Below are 13,983 nucleotides of genomic sequence, written 5' to 3' on the forward strand. Positions count from 1 at the left end.
GATGGTTGATGTAACTACCATTTTACCTCGTGAATGAGCACGACCTTTGTACTTTCACCTTGCCATCCTCGATCTCCGGACGCTGTCATTAAGAACCTGCCTGTGGGGTCCACGACTATAAGAGGAATTGGTCAATTACATGTCCGCGATTGAGTACTGTAAACTGAAATGGCTACAGTATTGTTCCGGTAATCATACTCACTCATTGACGATATTGTCCCGCCGTGGTGACCAGCTATGATTTTGAAAGGCGGCTTTGAGCTTTTCTTCTTCATACTGTCGTCTTGATCAAAGTATTCCGACGTGTTCCATAGTCGTATATTATCTTGAGATGCACTGCATAAATCCGGGCACTGGTCAGTCTCATTTTGATTCGCTTTCATGTGTTTGGCGAGAGCGAAAGCGGTATGTATACAGAGAGAGCAGACTCACGTTGCAATATGTTGTCCATCCGGGAAAGCTACTAAACAACTTATAGGTCCTGATTCTGCAGGTGTTCTCAAGGTTCGTAGCAAGTTCGGAGCTGATGCGGAAGACGAGCGCCGTACGTCCCATACGTCTATCGTACCATTTCTCCGTCCTGCTAACACCTGCGTCCCGTTGGCGGACCAACATGCCTAATATTACACGCAGGTGGTCAGCAGATGTTTGTATTTCGTCTTCGTCTTGGGCCGGGATCTGTTGCACTCACGGACATACACCACGGCGGTGCTCTATCTCCTGGCATCAACCTACCGACTCCCACGCCTACACCTTCGCCGGTGGGTACCCTCTTATCGATTAGCGTGACCTGTCCGTCCATCGAGCTGGTCAAGAGGACGTCGTCGGAGAATGCTCTATATGATGTTGGTGACAATAGTGGGATATGCGCAGCGGCTTGACGAGATGACGAGGGACCAGCTCCTGCCGATTGGAGGGAGAAAAGAGGACCACCACCAGTAGAGGATGATGCTGGTGTAGGTTGATCAGAAGGAACTTGGGGCGCTAGAGGTTTTGGTTGGCCGGGCAAAGCTAAACCCGGACCTTTCGGTTTGACAGGTGGAACAGGTGTGACGTCTCGCAGCGGCGTGGGAGCTTTCGATGGGACGATGGAGGGAGGGGCTGTTTCACCTTCGCCATCCATGTCGTCATCATCTCCACCGAACAGCGAATCGTTGGAGGGTGATTTTGCCTCCGACATCTCGACATCTCCATTTTCCTTGACATCCTGGTTCTCTATAGCCTCGTCACCATTTGTTGCTAATGCGGTGGGTGCACCTTCAGCGCTATCAATGGGAACAGTGCCGTTATGATGGGCTACCTCGTCGATCGCTTCTTTCTTCTCGAAGAAGCCAGGTCCCACTGATACAGAGATGTTTTCTTTTGTGATGATATCCTTGTCCGCTTCTTCGCCTTCATCGTCCCTTCGAGATTGCTGACGTGGGGAGGGAGATAGAGAAGGGGGGTGCGTGAACGGTCGGAGGGACAATGATGATAGTTGAGCTCCATGTGTAGGATATGCACGAACTGTCTGACCCGTGTTCAGATCCCATTCCTAAAGCGGGATTGTAAGCATGAAAGCGGAATCATTATAGCAGACCAACTCACTCGGACAGTCCCATCCCATGAGCCACTTAAGAGACTTTTCTCGTTGGGCAGCAGCGATAAGCAAGACACAACATTGGTATGGCCCTTCAAGGAGTGTACAAGGTGTCCCGGTGCATGACGTAGAGTCGACATATTTATAGGTCCGGACTGCGTGGGAGTGCAGTCAGACTCCGCTTAAAGCACAAGCCAATAGACATGTGTAGTTTTAGAGAGGCTTACCTGGGTACCCGTTAAAACGAACAATCCGTCTCCCTCACAAGCTATACTATACACAGGTTCTGCTCTCTTACTGACTGAGCCACCGTTGATGCCCTCAACTTCATTGGCCCACCAGCCTCTCGCTACTCCCGCTTTGTTTATCGTTTCTCCCAGTCCTACAGCGTTCCTTTGCTGGGCAGTCATCAATTGACCTCCATTCACACTTCCCCAGAAGTCGTATGCTCGCACATATCCATCTTGACTGCCGGTCAGCACGTAGGAGAGACATGAGGTGTATCCGAGCGAATGGACGGGAGACGGTAATGGTATGCCTACTATGGCTTCTATTGATAGGGATTTTGGAGGGGTGGAATAAGATGGTACGAATAAATTTCGCCGTATCTGGTGAGGAGGCGGAGGGAGATCATGTTGCGATATCTCTTTCAGAGAAGGTGATTTCGATTTCTTGACAGACCCTGCGCCCACGACTAGGATTAGTAAAGTTCGATAAAATTAGAACAAACATACTGACCGGTCTGGACGTCGCCTCCATCCATTTCTATGTCCCCGTCCATGCGCTCCTCCCGCTCACCCTCATCCTCTGTGCTGGCGTCCTGCTCCTCTTGGTCCTCATCGTGGTCTTCCTCATCATGGTCCTCTGCATCGTCTTCCTCATCATCGTGGTCGCCATCGTCGTCTTCGTCTTCGTCCTCATCCTCGTTTTCATCGGCATCTTCATCCGCCTCAGAGCCGTCATCATCTGAGCCATCCCTGGGAGAAAATGTCGGTTCGTGAGCTCATGAGACGAGAGGAGTTATCATTTGGCTTTTGCTGAAGACTGCTCACTCTACATCTCCGTCTTCTTCGTCTCCATTTACAGCATGGACGCCCTCGTCCTATGTAAGTGGAAAAAGTCAGCTGTCGTGGATATTCAGGCGATAGCTTGCGATACACCTACCTCGTCTTCCTCTTCATCGTTATAGTACTCATCCTCTTCATCTTCATCGTAGCTCGGCATTGCTCAAAATGATCCACATACACATGCACTCGTTGGCCAAGGTGATAGACCTACAGTTCGAGTAAGAAGAAAGAAGAAAAACAAGGTTGAAGGTGAAAGTGGAGGGTGAATTGTATGGTGAACCCGGATGAAAGCGCCGGTGACACCTAAACCCATTCAAAACGTCATCTCAAGACTCCCTTCCTTCATCACTCTCAACGGCTACTACCCAGGCTATTTGTCCGTCAGTCTCAGTGCGCCGCCGTCAAGATGTCTGGTACAGGTCCAAGAGAATCGGTCTTGTAAGTGTGGTCAGCCTATCATCGGTGGGTAGTCCGAGGGCTACGATGAAGCTGAAGTCCTCATTTACAGCCCGACACGTATGAACCTGACCTTGACCAAGACTCGATTGAAAGGTGCTCAAACAGGTCATTCGCTCCTCGCCAAGAAGCGAGATGCTCTGACTACTAGATTCAGGACCATCTTGAAGAAGGTTGACGAAGTAAGTGTCGACAGTCTTCGCTCTGCTCGTGTAATGCACGGACACTTGCTCATCTGAATCATCATCCAGGCCAAGAGGTTGACGGGAAGAGTGCTGCAACTCGCTTCCTTCTCTCTTGCCGAAGTCACATACACAGCGGGAGATATCGGATATCAAGTGCAGGAATCCGTGAAGAAAGCTAGTTACACGGTTCAGGCGAGACAGGAGAACGTCAGTGGTGTAGTCTTACCTGCGTTTGAAGGTGTGAGGAGCAAAGAAGCGAGCGGTGAGTTGTACATCATTGGTCAATCGTTCTGGCATTGTCCATCAGAGGGTCAAAATGTGTCTAATGATGTTTCACAGACTTCAATTTGACCGGTCTGAGTAGAGGTGGTCAGCAGATTCAGAAGTGTAGGGATACATATGTGAAGGCAGTAGGAACGCTAGTAGAGCTGGCCTCATTACAGGTAAGTCACAAGCATTGTTCGAGCATACCAGCGTGAAATAGAGAGAGAGATGCTGATATAAGGTGATAGACCGCTTTCACCATCCTTGACGAGGTGATTCGAGCTACCAATCGACGAGTAAACGCCATTGAACACGTAGTCATCCCTCGATTAGACAATACCATCAAATACATCAATTCGGAGTTAGACGAGATGGACCGGTACGTAGATACTTTCGATACACTCATTCATCTTACATACTTCTGCTTTTCGTTCCAGCATCTGATTTGCGCTGACATTCTGATGGGGCTGGACAGTGAGGAGTTCTTCCGATTGAAGAAGGTACAGGGTAAAAAGAAGAGGGATGCTGAGAAAGCCAACGAATCTCGACAAACTCAGAATGCAGAGTTCACAGAAGGCGGAGGAGAGCTGCACAGGGATGAAGGTATTGGAGGTGGACAAGCTGGAGGAGCCGATATGCTTGATGAGGGTAAAGACGATGATGTTATCTTCTAGGCTTGTAAGCAAATGCTCCTTCAATACTCCGCACCCGGATTTGCGACTGACCAAGGACTCTTTGCATAGGTAACGATGTATCCGATTGATTGCACTTCTTATCACGCACGCTGAATCTGCATTATCGTTCCTCGTTACACTGGACCGCCAAAAACTTAACCTGGCACAAACAAGTTTCACCAAATGAACGAAATCAGCCTGAAAATTTGTGTATACGCGAACGACATAACGTCACTGATCATCATTCCAGTAAGACTACGCTCATCTGTACCTAATCAATACTTTCGGACTGTGCCTTTGTAGTCAACGAACTCAGAAGGTCCTTTCGAGAAGGTCGTTCCATCAGGCAGGGCGGCCCTGAAGCCCATCTGCGGGTACTCCCTAGCCATTCTGTCCGTCAGACTCTTTACCATTGTACCTACACTGGCAGCAAGATCGGACGGCCCGGTCGATCCCGGCTGGCTATTCAAAGCTTCCATATCTTTGTCGAGGGATCGCATCATGCTCATCAGCGCATCTTGATAATGACCCTTGTCATTGTCGATGTCGCTCAGAGGATGAACATGCGCGGAAGCGACTGATGAGTAGACGCTGGCCGTGATCTTGATCGTTCCTGCCTCTGAGGGAAACAGGGGTCTGGTTAAAGGATTGTCCGTCGATGCGTAATGACTTGCATCGGGCTCCTCTGTCCCGTATCTCTTTCTGAACTCTTGTAAAACCCCATCAAGCGTTTCGACTGCCGAACAAGACCCATCATCGGAACGAAGTCGGCGTTCGAGGGCGCGTTGTCTTGCCTCATCCTTTAGCGCTTGATGAGCCGAATAGACCGAAATCGCCGCTTTCACAGGCAACAACGTGACTCCTGCGGCGACTCGGGTCAGAGCGCCGGATACGCTAGAAGGGTCGCCTGATCGACCGGACTCTCGCTCTTGTCGACCTGCGGCACTGTTTGCTACGATCCAATCGCATGCCTGCTCTTCTAATACCTGGAAGAAGCGGAAATTCGCCTCTCGAACTCCGTGCACTGCGTCTAAGACGTGGTTCATCTTGTAGCGTAGCGGTTGAGCGGTGATGCTGATGAGGGTACGAGCAGAGTATTGATAGGTAGATGGGTGAAAGTCTTGTGAGGAGTCACAGATATGGGGTACAGGTCTTTGGAAAGTGTTGAGGTTGGGAGTGTTGAAGCGAACATCAATCTATCGGATGGTCACCTCCTTCTTATACCTTGACTTGCCTGAGACTGAGGCTGACTTGCCAGGTGATTCGGCTAGAGATAAAGCTGACGAATAAGGTGAACCCTTGTCACTTGTGATACGTCATAAAGCAAGATCTACCTCAGCATGAAGGGACAGGACCAGCCAAAACTTGTAACAGCTATGCTCAGCATCGAAAAGGAGAGGTCCAGACGTGAGCACTGATGACGCCCAGTTCGTGCATACAAAATCACATCGACGAGCCATCTTCGGGTCTTCTACAGTACGATGTGTTTGACAAAAGGAGCTTCAGCACACCAATTCAATAGATTGCTCGGTCTCAATGACGTGTAATGCATCGGGGTACAAGTTGTGCAAATGTGAAAATGTGAAAATGTGCACACATGAAAGACATAGGAAGGTCGAAGAACGGAAGATGCTGCGATCATTCAAGCCGAAGACGACAATACTACAGCAGTATGAGAATCGTATTGCCTGATCAGAATGTAGCTTGTTAGGTAAAGCATATGACTAGTGACCAAGAGGAGATGAGAAGCAATAGACTTTGTCATGTACGGAACCGTGGCCCGAGTAACTGGTACCCATTCACTCATCATTAGCCCATCCAGAGACCGAAGTCATCCATCCCTGAAATACCTGCACATCGGCATGCCTAAGAGCATCAACCCTCTGTGCAAGGGTTCTGAGTGCTGAGTTAGATCGCCTATTCCTCAAGAAATAATCTGGCAGCGTGGATGAGCCCAAATTGAGTATGCCCCGCTATATGCCTGTGTTAGACTTTCCGTCGACGACCATCGCGTTTCGGTCGGAGCGATTGACGTGCTCCGCTCGCTGCGGACAATATGACCTGAAGGAGGGTGATAGTCCGATACGATAGATTGAGTGACGATGGGTCGAGCTCTGACGAATTCGACGCTCTCAATAGGACTTTCACTCGCTAGACCCTTTGAGAGAGTCCTGGTATCGGTATTGAGTCGGAAATTGACATCTGGATATCTGAACTTGACATCAGCCATGACGTCCGTCACCTCTCGCTTGAGTCTGTCGAAGTGAGTCGTTGCGTCGCCCTCGCGAGGCAACGCGTGATCTTGGAACCCATCTATGGTTGTGCTGAGGTTGGTGTCGATCTCGCGGACGGCGTGGCGCAGAGGACAATGGGCGGAAGTCTGCGAGTCGAGAGGCCGTCGAGAGCACTTGTACAGCAACTCGTTAGTATCGGCATTGCGAATAGATGCGAGATCAATATCGAGAGTACCTGCTTCTGAAGGTCGGCCCCTGTCGAATTTATAAGGAACGAATCTGAACCCTGTTGGAGTCTGATCAGCGGTATCATCTTGCTGGACAGTATCAGAGGTCATCGCTCTTGATGTGCCGTCGTCTTCTTCAGCAGACTGTGACATTATGTCCCCTACGTCGTGAGCGGACGATACAGACTGCGGTCTTTGGCTAGCCCTTCGAACGCTTACAATGCTTTGCAATGGCCCAGCCGAGCTTGAGGCAAGGCTGGCCAATCTATGAGCAGCTCGGGCCGGTAATGAGCCTCGAGAATTCTCTGTGTGCATTTGGAAAAGGGTTCGCCAGTTAAACGGGTAAGGATGATCTTTGTATGTAGGTTGGTAAGGAATGTAGGTAGGAATACGTTGGTCGTGTTGCGCAGTGATGATAGAAGCCCTGGTTTTATACCCTTCTTTCATGTGAGTTTACGCCTGGCTGGACGGCGAATTGTATTATAATGCAGCACACAGATCAGACTCAGCGCAACGAACCTTTGTGGCACAAAGCGTCATGCCTGATTTGAAAGGTGGGACCGCTCATGGCTGTCTCGCGCTTCCCCCTTTTTTTCACAGAGCACAAGTGAATCTATGACCTCATACTTTGATGCCAGTGAAAACCTGCTCTACCATCTCAAATGCACAAGCAGCAATTTGAAAATTGGCGACAATGCACGCCTCGCGCATTAGACACATCCGTCGGCAGGCAGATTGGTGAAGCAGTGGGTCCAAGGCGTCAAGTCGTTTTGTTTGCACTACATGCTGCACCCGGTGATCGCGAAATATATGTCTCTGTAGTGTCTACGCGGCTATACGAAACGAGCCCTTTTACCCGTCGTTGAGCTTGCTGCGCTTGCGTATCTCCCTTGATCGCGGGGTATGAAGTATTATTGAGACTGACAGTGACGGTTTCGTCGAACATTCTCATCACGTCGATAAACCCGTTCAACTTTGTTTCAAACTCAAGATAGGTCTGCCGTCTACTTTTGGAATAGGCTGACTGGGACTCTATATTTGCTTGCCTGAAGAAGCCTCCCAGCCATGCGTCAATGTGTGTGGCTACAGCGATAGGTTGCCTAGAAGCGGAGAACACATAGGCGTGATTGCTGGTATCATAGCTACTTGACCAGTTGATGTCGATCGCTCCAGGTCCTGATGTGGGACCACTGTATATGATATAGTACTCATCAGGAGTTCCGTTACTTGTCGCAGTGGACGGAAACGATGGAGAGGCACTTGTGGCAATGTAGCCAGCCTGTGATAATTGCACTATATGGTCATCCATCTTCTGAGCAGATGCACTTTTGGAGTCTCGTCTCAGTACCGTATGAGCGCAAGTTACCCTTGAGTACAGTGTCTACCATGCTGAGAGTTCTAAAGATATTGGACCTCCGCGACAGCTAATGACAGGGGGGGCTGCTCAGGATCGTTAGTACTGATAGACTGGCCTCCCCTGTACACCGATGACAGCTTGATACGACATTACTTCTTCAAGTAAAGGTAGCACGTGCCGCCTGCATGTGCATCGAATATCTAAATGGTGTGAACGGGCTAAATTTAACTGATTTACTGTGATATGTACTGGAGTAGTAGATCGACCTTGGCATTCAAAAAAGGGAGCAGTGTAGCATTGAACCTTCTCCAGTATGGCAGGAAGGAATTATACGGCGTAAACACAACAGTAGTGGCAAGTGTGAAGATTGCAGGTTCGGCAGGGTAGACATTCTGATTGTATGCCTCGCAGGCCAGGCGAAGACAATGCTTAATCCCTTCGGATTTGCAGACCAAGCGAGTAGATCCAGTATAAACCGATCATCAGAACTAGTAGACTCGTCTCTGGTTGTGATGGGGCAAGGGAGCGAGAAGAATTGGCAATCTGGTTGTTTATCGGTCGTTGGCCACTCCTACAATCGATCTCGCAGACTGGGTCAGTAAATTCCTACATTGTGATATGGCGGAAGATTGGAGAGCTCACGCCAAAGAAGGAGCCACGCTGACGGCCAGCTGCACCGCTGTTGGACTTTCAGGAACATGAGGTGATTCAACGCCGGATGGAGGGACAGTCTCGAAAATCGCTGAGCCCGTATATGCCACCGAGTTTCCTGGTAGACCGATTGTCGATGCGGGGTCCGAAGAGGACGAAGCTATGGGTGTCCCGTTTACAGCGAAGAAGTCGATATCAAACCCTGCATTGGATCATATGTGTGAGACCATCGTGACATCAGGAGTGAGCCAGAAAACAAAGCAAGAAGGGGTAACGGTATTGGATGAACTGTAGGTCTTTTGACTCACAAACACCTCCAACAGAGGTGTCATAGAATGCCTCATTTGTCATAACAACCGTATGAGTCTTGTTGTCTAAGCCGTGCGCTTCAAAGAGAACTTGCTGATACAGCTCCGGGTCCTTTGCTGTGCCGTTAACATATTGTTTCTCTCCCTCGTCTATCAAACCCGATAAGAAACCATGGCTAAATATTCACGAATGGTGAGTAAGGGTCAGCATATTCCCTCGCGAGTGCACCGAGACCAAGCAATTGTTCGGGAAATCGGAAGGGCGATGTAAAGTTGTGTAGCTCACTTTGGTCTGAATGCGCCGTACACCTGTATGTCTGTCCCCACAAAGACAATTACCGCTGTATCCCCATCACTTGTCGTTGAGTGGAATGTCGAGTTCTTGTATTTACCGAGGAAAGGGTCGGCTATAGAAGGACAAGGAGAGGGGTTTGTCAGCGTGTGAACGAGGGTAGATATGTGCAACGGTATGAAGCACACCTACAGCTCTGTTGGATTTTCCAGTTGCCCTGATATGCGATGTAAGGGGAAGAGTCGTCGTATGACTGAGTAATGTCCATGTTGTGTCCGTGAGAAGATGGTATACTGTATGTGAGATGGTGGAATTTGTAGTTCGGTTTCCCTTAAATGACAACCGATGGACGAGTGAGATGTGTGGGATTAAGAAAAGGTGACATGAATTCACATCGTCTTGAGAGAGGAGGATGTGAAACAGTGGAATATCTATCTCCAGTGAGCGGAACTCAATGTATGGTCCCAGTGAGTGATTGCCCTTCGTCGGTTCGTGAGTTGAGGGTGTCCTATTATTATTGCTCCTTCAATTGAGTCAATCCCACCAAATCGTAATTTTCCTTTCATGGGAAAAATCCTCCTCAACCCAAAGCGGTCCTTTTTGGAGCATAATTAGTTGGTCAATCACAGTAAGGGCAGCTGCATGACCAAGTTTCGTAGATGTACGGCGCGATCGATCATCTCACGGCAACAGGGTGCTTTGCGCTGTGTGCATCCGTTGCGCATGTGTGATTCTCATAGTCCGTGTGTGTGTGCAAAGTTTGTGTTTGTGTGACCGTGTATCAGTGAGTCTTCGACATGTGTTGGAGATGGTAGAGCTACACGGCTGAAGACAACAGGACGCAGACATGGGCAGACCAAGACAGACAAATTGTAACATGCATGATAGACGATTGTGCAAACATTGTAATCAAAGTTACGTAATCAATCAAGCAATGCATCTAGGCTCAAGTTCAAAGACCTCTCCATATCTCGGTCCGGTCCAATGTCACCATCGCTTTCAAGCGCAGGTCCAATGAAGACGCACCAACGATCACCTCGTATTCTCCCTGTTCAGCTATCCAGCTCCCGCCGTCTTCTCGATCATCCCAGTATGCGAAAGCGCTGCGATCTAGGTTGACTTTAGCTTGCGCGGATGAATGGGGTGTAAGAAACACTTTTGTGAAACCCTTGAGCTCCTTGTAAGGTCTAGGCAGCGCGCTACTCAAGGGTCTGATGTATACCTGAGCAGATTCTGCTCCGAAAAGGGATCCTTGATTCTTAATGCTGAATTTAACGGTGAACTGGCCAAATTCGCTCGCAGCTTCGATGACGAGATCCGAGTACGCAAATGTGGTGTATGAGAGGCCGTGACCGAAAGGGAATCGGATCCGCTCTGGACTTCGATCCAATAACCGATAGCCAACATATATGTCCTGTGCACGATGTCAGTGTGAACATCAGATATCGCAGTCAGTATCAAGGACCAACCTCAGCGTAGACAACCTGCTTATGACTTGGAGATAGGTGAGCGAAGTGAGGGTAAGACGATGAACCCTCGATCCGTTTTCTGAAAACTCGCATAAGCTTCGGCAACAAGCCTGTCGAGGACTGTGGACTCACGGGAAGGTCATTGGTAATTTGGCGGAAGGGTTAACTCTGCCGAAGAGGACGTCTGCCAAGCCATCCCCTAAGCTTGTCCCGCCGTAAAATGCCTGAAAGAATGCTGGCCATCAGCTTGTGATCCGAGTCATAAGACAATTCAGGATACGGTCACTGAACGATACTGACATGCAGGATGGTAGCTGCTTTCTCCGCCCAAGGCATCTCTACGGCCATACCTGACTGCGTGATGATGATCGCATCCGGTCGGACCGCGAGTATCGCTTCGACGAGCTTGTCGGATGTGCCAGGAAGGCTAGACACGAGCAGTCGAATTAGCATGCCAATCAATCTTTCATAGTCGGGCATCGAATGAGACAGCATCTCTCACCGCATAGTTTGTCGATCATAGCCCTCAGATTCATATTCCTTGTTGAGACCAACCATCACGATGCATTCGTCGGAGGTCTGCGCCAAAGCGACTGCTTCGTCTATGGCTCCTTGAGGATCGAGCTCGCGCACCAAACCAATGCTAAAACCAGCGGGCATTTTGACGGGAAGGCTATGGAGCTTGGTCGTATCCCAGCAACGCAGCTCGACCTGGTACTTTTGACCCTTCTTCAAATTGTGAAGGACGCAACTTCGTTCTTCATGACAGAAATGGAAGAACATAGTTCCGTCTTTCAGGTTATCATCATAACCGATGACCAATTGCCCATCCACAAACAAATTCGCTCGATCGATGCTGGCTAAACCTATCCGCCAGTCACCATCTTGGTCTGGAATAAAGCTCGATGTGAACTGTTCTCGCAGGATTATCAGCAGGTGTTGAAACCGCTCGCGTAGGTTCGTCACTCACTCTCACGTAATGGCCGTCCTTGCCTATATGGTCAGGCACTCCATCATGCATGAAGCACCTTGCGGTTGGAGATATCATGTCGTGGTCTGATGGTTTTTCGATTACGATGTTTCCTTTCGTTGTTTTCCACTCATCGTGAGGCTGTTCCGACCAAAATTCGATGCGTGCAACACCGCTCACTCCGTCCCTCGAAGGTACAGATAAGTACCGATCAGCGACCGGAACATACTGGTAAGCCACAGTACCGAGCGAGTACGTGACCTCGGCGCTGATCTCTTGGGCTGCCGCTTGTATACCGGATAAGGGACTGTTCGAGAATGTTTCCAGAGGGACTGAAGCAGCCCCACCACCTGAGGAGAAATGCTGACCAGCGTTGTGACCGAAGACAGCGATCTTTGAGGGTGTTTTTCTATGCTTGTTGTTGCCGATAGGCAAGACTTGGAGGTCGTTCTTCAGTAGCACCACGGCATTGGCTGCTGCACGCCGCAATAGAGCTCGGATCTCAGGGGTGTCTAAAGCTACCTCGGGACCTTCGAAAGGGATCTTTGACTGAATTGCCCGCTTGACCAGCTTCAACATGTTCCTTACGCATTTCTCAATAGCTTTTTTGTCGATCATGTTCGCCTCCAAGTGACTCAGCACCTGCGCATCGGTCCTCCAGATGGATGGCCCCCTAGGAATGCGATGATCAGTCGGTCATGACTATATATCCAAGTCTTGTTGGCGACACCTACGGCATCTCAAGGTCCATCCCTGCTTCAATACTTCGGGAAGTACTGTGAGTGCCGTACCAATCCGAGATCACAGTCCCGCCATATCCCCACTCTTTCCGTAAGACATCATCAATCAGGAATTTACTATCACAGCCATGTACACCATGTATCTTGCTGTAGGACATCCTTTTGCGGCGTAATGTCACTTCAGCTTCAGCGTTCTTTAGAGATGGCGAGTGATATTTGCTTACATGGTCGACCATGGGTCACCTTCTCGGACAGCTATGCGGAATGGTTCCAAGTATATCTCTCGCAGCGCGCGGTCTGAGACCACTGTCTCGGCGGTATGCTTGTTGAACTCCTGCTCGTTGGCAACCTGCACCGCGTGTCAGTGTAAGCTCAACCCAGCCCAGATCTTCAAGGAAAGATTGATACTCAAAAAGTGTTTCATACATGCTATGACACCTTCTTCTTGCAGACTCTTGATGTATGTAGCTCCCATTTTTCCAACCAACAAGGGATCTTCAGAGAATAGCTCAAACCCACGTCCCGCTAAAGGACTCCTGATGATGTTCAATGTCGGACCAAGCAAGATATGCGATGACTTGGCGTGCGCCTCACGTGCGAGCTGCTTAGCCATATCTTTCACAAGTCCAAGATCGAATGATGAACCAATACCAACTGCGCAAGGGAAACAATTGGCTCTGTCATGCATCGAGCCGATCAGCGAGGGAAACGCCGTGTGGAAATGGCTGACCTGGTCCCATTGTAGATACTATAATGTTTCGTATTAGCTTGGAGACGTCACCTCTCCATGGCTTCATTCGAGCGGACTTACACAGTACCTCTGCATCCACTAGGTCCATCGACCATCCGGACGGGCGGAATGCCGTGGTTTAATAGCTTGGCACTTGAAAAGCCGTTCTTTTAATTCAATGGTTAGACACATAGAATGCGGTAAGTAGTATAGATGATGACGACTCACTCCACCTCGGAGAAGGTGAACTCGATCAAGCTGTCACATCATCGGTCAGCAAGCTACTCTTGCTTCACAGTCATTACCGCTCACTGTTTGGAGATTCGCTAGCACCTGCTCGATATCAAAGTCAGGCTTGAGCCAAGTATTCGCGGTGTCGCCCATGATGCTGGTAGCCTGCTTCGTAGGAGTATGAGAAGATCGGCAGCGCTGATATCTTACCCTTCTTCATGATGAATTGTTGTATGTCAACAAGTAGATCAGTCTTTTTAGAAACAAGGTATCAGCAAACGCATAATGCATAATTTCTCCACATCGCAATCCGACGGGTTTCTCCACACCCAGAGAGCCGTGTGGAGAACAGCCACATGGCGGTAAGATGACGGTCCGTTGAGCCCCGAGGGGCAGCTGGCTGGGTTCCTCGCTCAGCCTTCCTTGTTTGGCTTGCGAAAATCGCCGGAGAAGTGGGGAAATATGCTTCTTCTCGCATTTTGACGATCCAACTAATAATTCGAGATATATATATATATAGAGAGAGAGAGGAAAAGCGGACAAAGGCAG

At 49.4% G+C, this 13,983-nt stretch overlaps 6 protein-coding genes across 6 annotated transcripts; 1 reads left to right on the forward strand and 5 right to left on the reverse strand.

Moving 5' to 3' along the window:
• Positions 1 to 14: 14 nt before the first annotated feature.
• On the reverse strand, positions 15 to 2,803 carry I303_105684 (uncharacterized protein; the record flags this gene model as incomplete). The annotated part of the gene is made up of 9 exons (XM_018408998.1): positions 15 to 115; positions 203 to 336; positions 433 to 617; positions 692 to 1,534; positions 1,588 to 1,734; positions 1,807 to 2,261; positions 2,318 to 2,556; positions 2,632 to 2,681; positions 2,744 to 2,803. 9 exons carry the CDS (start codon positions 2,801 to 2,803, stop codon positions 15 to 17), a joined length of 2,214 nt encoding a protein of 737 aa, XP_018261270.1.
• A 249-nt stretch (positions 2,804 to 3,052) lies between these two features.
• Positions 3,053 to 4,225, forward strand: I303_105685 (uncharacterized protein; the record flags this gene model as incomplete). The annotated part of the gene is made up of 6 exons (XM_018408999.2): positions 3,053 to 3,084; positions 3,155 to 3,284; positions 3,354 to 3,549; positions 3,627 to 3,730; positions 3,800 to 3,930; positions 4,027 to 4,225. The coding sequence occupies 6 exons, from the start codon at positions 3,053 to 3,055 to the stop codon at positions 4,223 to 4,225; spliced, it is 792 nt and encodes a 263-aa protein (XP_018261271.2).
• A 275-nt stretch (positions 4,226 to 4,500) lies between these two features.
• I303_105686 (uncharacterized protein) lies at positions 4,501 to 5,271 on the reverse strand (the record flags this gene model as incomplete). Its single annotated transcript, XM_018409000.1, has 1 exon — positions 4,501 to 5,271. One exon carries the CDS (start codon positions 5,269 to 5,271, stop codon positions 4,501 to 4,503), a length of 771 nt encoding a protein of 256 aa, XP_018261272.1.
• Positions 5,272 to 6,024: 753 nt separating this feature from the next.
• Positions 6,025 to 7,133, reverse strand: I303_105687 (uncharacterized protein; the record flags this gene model as incomplete). The annotated part of the gene is made up of 3 exons (XM_018409001.1): positions 6,025 to 6,198; positions 6,279 to 6,830; positions 6,906 to 7,133. 3 exons carry the CDS (start codon positions 7,131 to 7,133, stop codon positions 6,025 to 6,027), a joined length of 954 nt encoding a protein of 317 aa, XP_018261273.1.
• Positions 7,134 to 8,472: 1,339 nt separating this feature from the next.
• I303_105688 (uncharacterized protein) lies at positions 8,473 to 9,562 on the reverse strand (the record flags this gene model as incomplete). Its single annotated transcript, XM_018409002.1, has 5 exons — positions 8,473 to 8,614; positions 8,686 to 8,896; positions 9,003 to 9,178; positions 9,289 to 9,409; positions 9,487 to 9,562. The coding sequence occupies 5 exons, from the start codon at positions 9,560 to 9,562 to the stop codon at positions 8,473 to 8,475; spliced, it is 726 nt and encodes a 241-aa protein (XP_018261274.1).
• Positions 9,563 to 10,246: 684 nt separating this feature from the next.
• I303_105689 (uncharacterized protein) lies at positions 10,247 to 13,587 on the reverse strand (the record flags this gene model as incomplete). Its single annotated transcript, XM_018409003.1, has 13 exons — positions 10,247 to 10,708; positions 10,764 to 10,842; positions 10,896 to 10,987; positions 11,064 to 11,190; positions 11,266 to 11,675; positions 11,734 to 12,406; positions 12,468 to 12,632; positions 12,698 to 12,822; positions 12,910 to 13,150; positions 13,204 to 13,221; positions 13,285 to 13,370; positions 13,432 to 13,461; positions 13,516 to 13,587. 13 exons carry the CDS (start codon positions 13,585 to 13,587, stop codon positions 10,247 to 10,249), a joined length of 2,580 nt encoding a protein of 859 aa, XP_018261275.1.
• Between the last annotated feature and the right edge of the window lie 396 nt (positions 13,588 to 13,983).

This window comes from Kwoniella dejecticola, chromosome 7, assembly GCF_000512565.2.
Source record: "Kwoniella dejecticola CBS 10117 chromosome 7, complete sequence".
Taxonomy (NCBI): domain Eukaryota; kingdom Fungi; phylum Basidiomycota; class Tremellomycetes; order Tremellales; family Cryptococcaceae; genus Kwoniella; species Kwoniella dejecticola.